Source organism: Medicago truncatula, chromosome 3 (assembly GCF_003473485.1).
Source record: "Medicago truncatula cultivar Jemalong A17 chromosome 3, MtrunA17r5.0-ANR, whole genome shotgun sequence".
Classification (NCBI taxonomy): Eukaryota; Viridiplantae; Streptophyta; class Magnoliopsida; order Fabales; family Fabaceae; genus Medicago; species Medicago truncatula.
Genome location: NC_053044.1, coordinates 26,161,611 through 26,174,061, shown reverse-complemented (window position 1 = coordinate 26,174,061; position 12,451 = coordinate 26,161,611). Strand labels below are relative to the sequence as shown.

The following is a 12,451-nucleotide window of genomic DNA, read 5'->3' as shown; positions in this document are numbered from 1 at the left end:
GTTCTTTCTCATACTATGAATTCCAATGTTTCTTACTTTTAGTTTATTTTTTACTAAATTTTTCTCATATGTTTAACATTAATGTTTCATCCACACCCCAATGTCCAGAAATTGGATCCTCCCAGTTCCATGCGCCACTATGTCCTACAGGCCAATAAAGAAACATCCAATCCATGAATATTTCAGCCTAAGTATCCGGGAAAAAGCGAAATATTTTATGGAAGCGTTGGTATTAGGGAAATATTAATACAACATTTATTATTTTTTTCACTTACCTATCCTTATTTATTACATTTCAATCGTCAATAAATATTCCACTGACTATAATTAAAAAAGGTGTTTTGGTAAATAATACACATTTTACTATGAAGACCAACGCTATTAATCATTTCTTAAATAACAGTGTAAAACTTAAATAGGACACCTAATATGAAACGGATGTAGTATGAGTAAGAGTCTCACATTGAATTGAAAAGTAAATGTTGAGCTCTTTATAAGTGAGAAGACCTACAAATCCATGGCTTAATGTTTTGGGTTAAAATGTGGTCCTATTCACTGATATGATTGTTCAAAGGGTCTCCCTTAAATCGAAGAACACATAATCCTTTTCAACAACATTGAAAATTAAGAGAATTGTCAAAAAAATATGGCACTTTAATGCATCTTCAACTTGGTGAAGTCTACCTTATTATTGTTTCCTCAGCAGAATATGCTAAGGAAATAATGAAAACTCATGATGTTATATTTGTATCAAGGCCTTTAACTCTAACCTCGGAGATAATATTTTATGATTCAACAAATATAGGTTTTCCACCCTATGGTGATTTGGAGACAACTTAGAAAGATTTGTACCGTAAAGCTTTTTAAGTATAAAACGTGTTCAATCTCTTTGGCCAATCAGAGAACAAGAGATGAATAATCTGGTTAAAAGGATCACTTCCAAAGAAGGAAGTATTATGAAGGAATAAAATGAATGATATAATTCTCATTAAGTGTAATCAAGGTAGGAATATATCTTATATAGAAGAAGAAAATGACTAGAGAAGCTAAGCTATGCCAACTGTATGCTAACATAAACTCTAATACAGTTAGTTAAAAGTAACTAACTATATAACTTTTGGAACAAGTTATCTCTAGAACTAAGACTATATAGTTAGTTACTTCTAAGTTGGTGTCATGAAATACTGGATTAGCTTCAATGTGGAGGGCACTTTGATTGTCATAGTAGATAACTGGTGGCTTAATGCAAGACAGTTTTAGATCTTGAATGAGATATAGAAGTCATTGCAATTCACAATTAGAACGAGGGGTTGGGAGTTGCTAAATGGCATGGTGTTTGAAAAGGCGAACAAAACGGTCACCTTCGAGTACTATACAAATGCCTAGAATTCCGGGAAGAAATACGAGTCCTATGTGAGGGTCAAGTACATTGATTATAGCACCGAGGCTATTAACAAACTGTTGGAGTTAACCCCGCCTGAACAATGTGATGTTCAGAGGCAGAAGGATGAGGACAAGGAATGGAATGCTGAGAAGTGGGGAGAACTGCTTCTTACTTTGTACGGAGAGGGGGCGAAATGGCACGTGGCTTGGATGCTGTTGAAGTCAGACTTCAAGTCGGTCCCTAAGGCGTGGGCCTCATTTGTGGTACAAACTTTGGAAGGCACCTCTTGCTCGGCTGAGATTCCTAGGCGAGTTCCTACTATCCCAACAATCTTGGATTGTGCCCCTATCAATGTCGGTGAGTTGATTTCCAACAACATCTACGAGTTTGCAAGCAAGAGCTTTAGGTCGGTGGCTCATAGTAAGCCTAATATGTTGGTTGTGCGAGGAAGCAGATGTGGACTTGTACTCCAACAATTTGGATGCTTCAATGATGAAGCCGATTACTGACAGGATTATGGAGGGTTTTTTGAAGGACTACAAGGAGTTTTTGATGAAGCTTTAGGCTGAATAGGAAGCAGGAGCACAACCTCATCCTGAGCCACAACCACAGCCACAACAACCCCCACCTTAGTCTCACATGTTTCAGGGAGAGGGTAGCTAGCAGGGGACTTATGCACCCATTCATCCTATGATGCTTCACTACATCTATGCACATTCTAACTAGATAAATGAGGTGTCTGATCAGGAGTATTGGAACCGCCCTGGGTTTGGGAAAGAATTTGCTGAAGCGGCCTGGATTAATAGGAGAAATATGACGGGTTCCTTTGAGAGGTTTGATGGGTCGAGGGATTCGATGACCCACTACTTTGAGGTGACTCGAGCTAGGGCTATTGAGAGAGAGTGGGAGATCTCTACTGATTTTGACGAGGGGGGTGCTAGGTCTAGGTCCCATTTCTTGGAGGAGGTCCATCAGGATACAGAGGGTATGGATACCGATAACTCAAGCACTTGGATTGACTGTGATCAAATGGATTGAGTGAACTACTGATGGTTCAACTCATTACCTTTCCCTGCTTTATTTGTTTCAGCACTTTTATTTTGTAGTTTTTATTTTGTCTTATGAACAACTTACTTTTAGTTTCATTTTGGACTAACTCAGTGAACCCCTGTTATGTAATTGAATTTGAACTTGTTTATCACTCCCTCCGTTTTTAAATATAAGCAAATTTTGCTTTTTAGGTTCATTCAATTAATGATGTATGTGGTTCATATTATAAACCACATACATCATTAATTAAATGAACCTAAAAAGTAAAATTTACTTATATTTAGAAACGGAGGGAGTATTGACTAATTTGTTTGCTAATTGACTTTTTCCAGTTTAGTAACAATTGTGTGATTAAGTGATATTCCAAAAGTTCATAAGGAGGAAGTGACTTGAAATTCAAAGGCAAAGTGTACGGCATATGTGATAGGTAGTCACAACTCCCAGAAATCTAACATTGTAAGGTTCATAGCCAGATTTTATTTTTCAATTTACTTATATAGTGTGTTCCGTGCAACTACATTTCAAGAACTTGCATTGTTTCTTTAATGTTGATTGGTTTTTGTCATTTACACACTGAGGCAAAGTGCTTGGTCATTTGAGCCTTTGAAGCTTACCCTGATTTTATTTGAATTTATCCTTTTTGAAATCCAAATTGAACCGGTAGGTTTAAATCTTTTTGTTCGTTGACAAACTACATATGAAGCCTAGAGAATTTTAGAATTAACCCAAAGATTTATTTTTTAGTTAGGCTAAGTAGGGTGTTGCTAAACAATAAGTTTGAGGTTGCTTTTGGAATTTGCAGCCGACTAAATTTGGGGTGGGGGTACTAGAGAACAAAGAACAAATCATGAACAATACACACAAAAATGGTGTATTAAAAAAAATAGAATGAAAAGCAAAGGGACAAGCAATGAAAAATCTGAGTAACTTCAAACTCGATTGTCCCAACAAGTTACAAGTATTCTCTAGTACCTTAAAAAATGTTGTTTCAAAGGGTGAATGAGGGAATGATCTGTGTTTCAAATCCGTAGGAGTGCCGACCTCAAATTTTGTGTAGCCTACTTATCCAAATATTATCCCACCTTTACCTAAGCCCCGTTATAACCCTAAAAGACCTCAAAGTGTGTAATGACATTGGTTTTGATTGGCATTTAGAAACTTTTCAAGCGTTTGGTAATATGTAGACTTGAATGGCGACTGTGTGAACCGTTATCAAAATATTGCGTGGAGTTGTGAATATGGTGGATGTAAACAAGTCAAACTGGCTCATTATTAGCTAGTCTGGAAATGAACTTTTGGGTACTATCGCTTGATTAGGTAATTGTTATTTTACTGTCGGTTGTCAATATTGCAAGTAAATACCTTGGGGACAAGGAATGGTTCAAGTTTGGGGTTATGATGACACCTTGTCATTACATAATTTTTAGTGTAATATTATGATATTTTGAGTCCACAAGCAAGCTTAAACAGCAAGGAAAGCAAGAAAAACTGAAGATTGTGGTGAAAGTGAAATAGTGACACGGTTGTTGAAAAACGTGTCACGATTTGGAGCACATAATGAGGTGCATTCGACATTGAAGGAATCGGGACACGATAGCATTTTCATGTTGCGATTTGAAGAGTGATAATTTGACCCATGGGCTTGGTGAGGAGGAATTGGGTCACAATTGACTTAAATCGTGTAACGATTAGGTGCGTTCTTATGCCTATTCAAGTTGAAGCCAGTGCAGAAAACAAAAGTTACGATTTTGAGAGAGAAAGGTGCGATTTTGAGATCTGAAGACTGCACCGGAGGCGATTTTATCATCTCTTTATCAGTTCATGTATGTTTTAATTCTTCCATTGAATATGCTATTTGTAACTCAATTATGAGTAGCTAAATCTCTCAGAGATTAGGTCTGAGATGATTATGTGAAACCGTAATTTAAACATGTTGCTGTAAAACTCTATTTATTGTGAATATCAATCTAGTTTTATTCAATTCAATTTTTCTTAATGTTTTTTATATACTTATCAGATATAAACATGAATTCGTGAGAGTGAATGACTACTGACCATAGCTTTCAACTTAGACCTAATTGAATTGTTCAAATAAACATGGTAAGTTTAGGAATGGATAATCGTTTATTTGTGATACTAGGTTAACGTTCTAAAAACCTTCAAAGAATATTAGATCACCTAAGGAATTAGGGACTGTAATTTGAGAAGAGGGTCCTAAGTCAAGGGATTGATTAGGGATATTTTAGTTAACCATCGTAAAACTAGAGAAGTATTCATAGTAAATAGGTGCAGTGTACCAATTAGGGGAACTTAGAGGATTCGAAAGACCTAGTCTCATCTCTCTCTATCTTTTCTAAACAACTTTAATTTTCTATTATTTACTATTATGCATAACAAACCTCTTGCCTCAGGCACTAAAATAATTTACACATCCTATTTCATATCGTTATTGTTTAATTGAGATTAACACGATCCTCGTGGAAACGAACTTTATTTTATTACTTCGATAGTTTTTAGTACACTTGCTAAAATATCTATCAGAAAGTGATAGCTTCAAATAGATAATGGTAAAGATAAGACAATTCCATCCCGCCCCATGACCACTTACTCATCTTGTTAAGATCCCACATTGTCCGAAACCATTTCATGTCAATGTACATATTGCTTTTGTTAGTGAATATAGAGCAAGAAAGCCATCACACACGATTGCCCATAGTTATCTCTGTCCTCCTCATTCTCAGATACATTCTTCAATTGAGTTGCCACATTGAGGTTCTCATCATATAATGTCTTCAGCCATTGGAAGAGTTACATAAGCATAAAACTGTTTTTCACCCTCCTCGATCGAAGTATGCTTGACAACACCAAGCAACTCAGTCATCAGCTTAACTCCCTTCTTATGGGAGATCTTTTCATGGTGAGAAGTTATCTTCCCTTAAATGTAGATATGTAGAAGACATGCCAAATCATCAACCATGTCGGGTTTCTCCCTAATATGCAGATGGTAGCTGCTTGTCTCCTCATGCCATCTCTCAAACATGGCGGTAATCATGGCACCACTCATGTTAGAGAACCCTAATTGAAGAAAAGGTAAAATATTGGAGGCTATAACTTGATTCCAAATATAGTTCATATGCATTGGTGGGTGTGTAAGTGCATACATCTTCTTTCCAGACTTGATAACCGTACACACAAGACAACAACTCTGAAATATAAAATAAAATAAAATAAAATAAAAAGAAGTTAAATATATGTAAACCAAAATAAACATTTGAATGATAGAGAAATACAGTTATACTTACATAAATTTCATTCTAGATCCTTTAAGAAACATGATTAGAAAATCTTAGCAACATAGATAGAAAAAATTCATTTAGAGTTGGGAAAAATTTATCTCAAGTTCCAAAGCATTTTAAGATAGAAGAATCCTCAAAGATGGGACGAGAAATCAAAAATTCGTACATGGGCTACAACCTAATGTGCCCCTACACGCATGTTATACGTACTGCGCATGACACAACATCAGGGGCGGCCTCATGGAACCCTAGGTGTAGTGGCATGTGCCCCACGCATCGAGGTGTGGACTAAAAATGTTCTTTGCTTGTTTTCCAAGCTAGATTGTTGGAAAATTCCCAATTTTCTTCTCTAAACCCCTACGTAATGATGCACTATAAATAGAGACTCTTCCACACTCTTTTGTTGATTTAGAAACGTAGCAGTACAAGGCAGGGGTCAAACCATCATAGCTTCAAGGTAGAGGATCTCTATCCTCCTCTTGTTCTCTTTACAATATGTTTTTATTTTCTTTTGTAAAGATGTTAGTTACCATGAGTAACTAAGCCTAACTTTATTAGGGTTCCATGATAAACTTCTTCTTATTTGTTATATTCAAGTAATAAAGTTTTTTTATTAAGTTTATGATTCTATATTGCCTAATTTAATTTGTGTATGATCTAATCTCTGAGCTATTCAATTGTCGGTTCTCTAGATCAATAGACTAAGGTATATAAATTAACTATCTTGTCAATGGTCGAACAAGAATAATATTAAATTTGCTTATTTTCTGAATCAAATATATTTTTAATGAAATCAATAAGTATGGTTTCTAGGGTTATGATCCATCACTAGGGGGACGTCATAAGTATAGCTTTAGTTTGAGCATAAATACATGAACTCATACCGTTATCAAGGCATGTCATAAATTAAAAGTTAATTGAATTAGTTTCAACAACGTAGAGGATATCCAAGGATACCTTAATCGCCGTTAAACCTCTTAATCAAACAACCTAATCGCGCATTATGCATGACAATTAAAAAACTTGCAAACTAATTATTTCGTTTACTGCTTTCCTTTAAATAAATTATGATAATTGCTAAGTTGAACGAAAATTCATGTGGAGTTGATAATTTACTACTTTATTACTTGTTATGATTAGATGCACTTCTGAATTTCGTCATCAAGTTCTTAGCGTTATTTTGTCAAGGTTTATTGATATTTCAACACATCAACACGACAATTTGCTAAATTTGTTTTGTAAATATTTATTTTTACTTTTTTGTTTTTAAATTTAAGTTGTTTTTTTATACATAACCAAAAACCCAATCTCTCTTTCGCAAGCTCCTCTTAAATTCCTTGAGAGTTGTTTTTTGCGTGGCGCAGATTCAAATACCTTGTTATTTGACTCCGGCATCGATAAAACTAAGAGAGGTATCAAAAAAGCCAACAGTGAAGAAAGAGAGGCAACATCTGTTCCACTTCTCACCATGTGCCATGCACCATGTGCATTGGTTGCAGACGGAAAAGGCGGTTTGCTTGTTTTCCAAGCAAGATTGGTAGAAAAAAGCCAAGTATTTTTTTCTCGTAACCCATAAGTAATGATGCACTATAAATCGAGACCATTGCACACTCTTTTATTGAAATCAATTAGAATGATTGAAAAGGTTATGATTCATCTTTAGAGGCTGTCTCAAGTATAGCTTTTGTCCGAGCATAAAAACTAGAAGTCCCATTGTTACATCACTGGTAGGGATGGGAATAGGCCAGACCGCCCTACAGGGGCCTATGGCCTAGACTACGACAAGTCAGGCCAGGCCAAACTTTTTTCTTAAACAGGGAAGGCCTAGGCTATTTTAGAAGCTTATTTAGCTTAAAAGGCTAGGCCATAGGGCATTCAAGAAGCCTATCAGGCCGACCTATTTAAGTAAATACGAACAATATTATTTATCATTATATTATATTTTGTACTTTGAGTTAAAATAAATATTTGTTAACTTTTTCAGTAATTTAAGCTTATTAGTATACATTAATAATTTTTTTGCATATTTAAATATATTATTATAAACTATAATTGAAATATGATACAATATATAGTCAAATTCCCTAAAAATTCATTTTTATTATCTAAAGAGAGTTTAATCTAATTGATATATTAATTTGTTAGTCTATTTAAACTTATATCACATTGCTTATTAAAAGATGTTCGTGTAAAATAGGCTTTTAAACAAGCTAACATGCCGTATCAGACTTTTAGAAGGGCAGACTCAGGCCAAAAAAGTAAGCCTATGACAGGCCATAGACCAGGCTTAGGCCTTCGAAAAATTTGGCAGGCTAGGTTCAAGCCTTGCAAAGCCTAACTCAGCCTATCCTATTCCCACCCCTAATCACGGGGTCATATCCTAACGGTTATATATCAAGGGCAGGTAAAAAACTAATAGTTAACCGATTCAATTCCAACAAAGAAGTAGAGGGGATTCAAGGATACCCTAATATTCGTTAAACCTTTGAAGCAAACAACCTAATCTCGCATTGTTCAGGACAATTAAAACACCTGCAAACCAATATTTCTTTTATGCTTTTCCTTGAAATAAATTTCGCTGATTGATAAACTGAACGACAATTTCCTGTAAAGACGATAAATTAGAACTTTATTACTTATTACGATTTGGTACACTTTCCTAATTTTGTCATCAATACTGCCTATCATGCTCTCTTTGGCAAGTTTGCCCCTGTCAGACATATCTTCACAACAAAAAAGATGGAAGAAAAAAAAAAATGAACAACTCATTGAGTGCAAAATATACATTATTGGGCTTGTGTTATTTGAAATTTTAAACTTCCACATTGAACGTAAACCTATTCTAAACAATATTCACTGTGCAAACTTGCAAGCATTTGAGACATTGAACTTAAAGAATAATTTTCCCCGCATAATTGTTGGAATATGAAATTCCAACTTAGAAAGTTACAACTTCAAGATCCGTATATAGCCCAAAACTCAAGATGCTATTATTCTGTTTTGATAATAAACCCAAATGTGCGATTTTAAATTTTGTCTTTAAAACAGCAAGTTGTTAATCATGTGATTTATTTAGCTATATATGTTCCTAATAAAAAATATTAACATCTGTGTACAAGTATTTAAAAATTCTATAAAAGAAAAAGGATTTAAAAATGCTTGTGAGTGTTAGGTGATAGCAACCAAACATTATATATATTTTTTTTAAATTAATCCTCCTTCAGATCGAATATAGGAATATCTTTTGAAAAAAGTTTGAATATTCCCACTCTCAATTAAACATTGATATATCTCACGTTTTCATACACTAAAAAATCTTATTCAAAAAGCATCATTTCTAGTCTACACCAGAATGTTTTGAGTTTAATAGTCGTGAGTTGACGGTCTAAAACAACTTTGTACATATAACCAATCAAAACATTTAGAATTATCACATAGATTAAAAACATTAATTGACGTGGTAATTTTAAATGTTTTGATTAATTGTGTGTACAAAAAAAATTAGAATGTCCACCTACCACCATTAAACTCCTTAAATAATTTTTTTTGATTTAAATAAGATATTAGTATCAGCCAGACCGACACATATATATCTAAAACCCCTCGAAAGAATGAAAAGATACTATCTAAAAAGTATTTTCTATGAACCGACAGAAAAATTCATATTTTCACTTGAAGAAATACTCTAGCGCACCATGTCTTTTCTATAAATGTTATATAATCTGATGGATTATATACTAAGATAGATAGGTGAATTGTGGTGGAATACGTTTTTTTTTTTCTTTGTAACGTGGTGGTTATAGTACCCCTTGTAGTAGGATCCAAATCGTGGTTGTAATACTATTTGTAATGTATTCCATTATCAAAATTGATTAAAATATTTTCTATTATAATTATAAATGAAAAACATATTTTGTCAAATAATTCATGTTTTTTTAATATCTATATGAAGGGAACTTGAAAAAAAAAATTACAGTAAAATAAACATCATTCATTCAAATGCTAGAATATTAACGATACAATCAAAAAGATTATGCATTGGGACATTTTTCGTCCATATTTTGAGACCAGTACTAGTGATAAATATAGCTAAATACTCGCTAAAGATACATATAGAACTTTATATCATACTTCAAAGCTTGGTCATGCAACTAACAGTTATGATAATATCATCTACATAAAAGATAAGATAAATGCGTCCTTGGATTGACTAACGCATAAAAACATAATGGTCGACTTTACTATGAATCATATCAAACTATTGCACTACTATGTTGAATCTGCCAAACTAAGCTTGACCTTTGTAGCCGACAAACCATGGTAGATAACTCACCTTGAGCAACAAACCCGAGCGGGTCCTCCATATATACATTTTCTTCAAGATCACCATGCAAAAAAGTAGTTTTAATGAAGTTGATGGAGAGGCCAACGATGAATAGCTTTAATAGAGAGAAAGAGTCTAAGAGATGCCATTTTAGCAAAAATTGAGAACGTGTCACTATAATCAAACCCAAAAATCTTAATATATCCGTTCCCACTAAGCGAGCCTTGAATTTACCAATCTTACCATCAATGTTTCCTTCATCAATGACATTTTCTCCTTCATTGACGGTTTTTCTCTTGTGTTGTCTCTTCCTTTATTTGATTTTATAAATAAACATTTTGATGATAGACAAGATTTTACAGGGGCTTTAGATATTTGAAGTCATCGGTGCACATGTTTTAGAGTGTTTGCAAATGATATGCAAGAAGTACGGGGTGCCAACATAGTTGAAATGTCATAGATTTCACATTATGCTTAGCACTCTATGGCTTTATAAAAAAAAATAGCAATATTTAAGATGGAATTATGACCTTATCTACGTACTTTTCTATATATATATATATATATATATATATATATATATGCCTGCCTAGAATTTCTATTCTGTACCAAATTCCAGTGTTAGTCCTTCTGACATTACTTTTTCATCTCCATGGCTCATCATATTCTCAACTTGTTCACCCTTTTCACTATTTTTATGTTCATGATCATTGCACTAAAAATTAGAAGTCATTACAAAAAATATGCTTCAAGTACTAAAAATATACCTCCTGGGCCATGGAAGTTACCCATTTTAGGAAATATTCTCAATCTTGTTACAACAAACCCACCTAGAAAATTAAGAGATTTAGCAAAAAAATATGGACCCTTGATGCATCTACAACTTGGTGAGATATTTTTCATTGTTGTTTCCTCACCAGAAGTTGCAAGGGAGGTCTTGAAAACTCATGATATTATATTTGCATCAAGGCCTCATCTTCTAGTCTTGGAGATAGTATCTTACAATTCAACAGATATAGCTTTTTCACCTTATGGTGATTATTGGAGACAACTTAGAAAGATTTGTGCTATTGAGCTTTTAAGCACAAGACGAGTCAAATCTCTTTGGCCAAAAAGACAGAAAGAGATCAATTCGCTCTTAAACAAGATTGATGCAAATGAAGGATCAGAATTCAATCTTACTCAAGAAGTTATTTCAATGTTGTATACATTTACTTCAAAGGCTGCATTTGGTAAGAAATATTTGGAACAAGAAGAATTCTTATCAGTTGTAAAACAACTCATAAAACTTGCTGGAGGGTTCTACCTTGGTGACTTGTTTCCTTCAGCTCAATGGATTCAAACTCTCTCTGGAATGAAGCCTAAGCTTAAGAAGTTAAGCCAACAAGTAGACAGGATACTAGGACATATAATCAATGACCACAAAGAGGCAATGTCAAAAAGAGCAAAAGAAGGTTTGGCCGAAGTAGAGGAAGATTTGATCGATTGTCTTTTAAAATTTGAGGACAGTGGCAGTGATATGGGATTTAATTTAACTACTGATAATATCAAAGCTATAATTCTGGTATGCTTATTAACAGCTCTCTATATTTTGATATATAGTCCAAGATTCTAAATCGTGGTTGCGTTGCCAATTGTAATTACGCTGTCTAACTTTTATATTTCAGGATGTCTTCGCTGCTGGAAGTGAGACTTCCGCAAGTACAATTATTTGGGCAATGGCTGAGATGATGAAGGATCAAAGAGTTTTGAAGAAAGCACAAGCTGAAGTAAGAGAGGGATTTGATAGGAGTGGAAGGGTTGATGAAGCTACAATTGACGAGTTCAAATATTTGAAAGCAGTAATCAAAGAGTCACTAAGACTACACCCTTCTGTTCCACTCCTTCTTCCAAGAGAGTGTGGACAAGCTTGTGAGATTAATGGTTATTACATACCTGTAAAAAGTAGAGTCCTCGTTAATGCTTGGGCCATTGGACGGGATCCTAAATATTGGAATGACCCCGATAAGTTTTATCCTGAGAGGTTTATTGATAGTTCTATTGATTTCAAAGGAACTAATTTTGAGTACATTCCATTTGGTGCTGGAAGGAGAATTTGTCCTGGCATGAATTATGGTATGGCAAATGTTGAGCAAGTCCTTGCACTCATATTGTATCATTTTGATTGGAAACTTCCCAATGGAATAAAAAATGAGGAACTAGAGTTGATAGAGGAGTTTGGAGCTGCTATGTCAAGAAAGGGTGATCTTTACTTGATTCCAATCATTTCTCATCCTTTACTTGTAACATGAAAAATATTGTTCTGTCTAAGATGTATTATTAGGATGTGTGATCCTCTACTATAATATTTTATATTTCCTATAAGTAGCTTATTTATGCTACTTGGTGTTTAGAGTT

General features: G+C 34.2%; 1 protein-coding gene across 1 annotated transcript; it reads left to right on the top strand.

The window, feature by feature from the left end:
* The first annotated feature begins 10,706 nt into the window (after window positions 1–10,706).
* Window positions 10,707–12,395, top strand: LOC11441540 (cytochrome P450 71D11). Its single transcript, XM_003600291.4, has 2 exons — window positions 10,707–11,618; window positions 11,722–12,395. The coding sequence occupies exons 1-2, from the start codon at window positions 10,707–10,709 to the stop codon at window positions 12,343–12,345; spliced, it is 1,536 nt and encodes a 511-aa protein (XP_003600339.1). The 3' UTR covers window positions 12,346–12,395.
* Window positions 12,396–12,451: the final 56 nt, after the last annotated feature.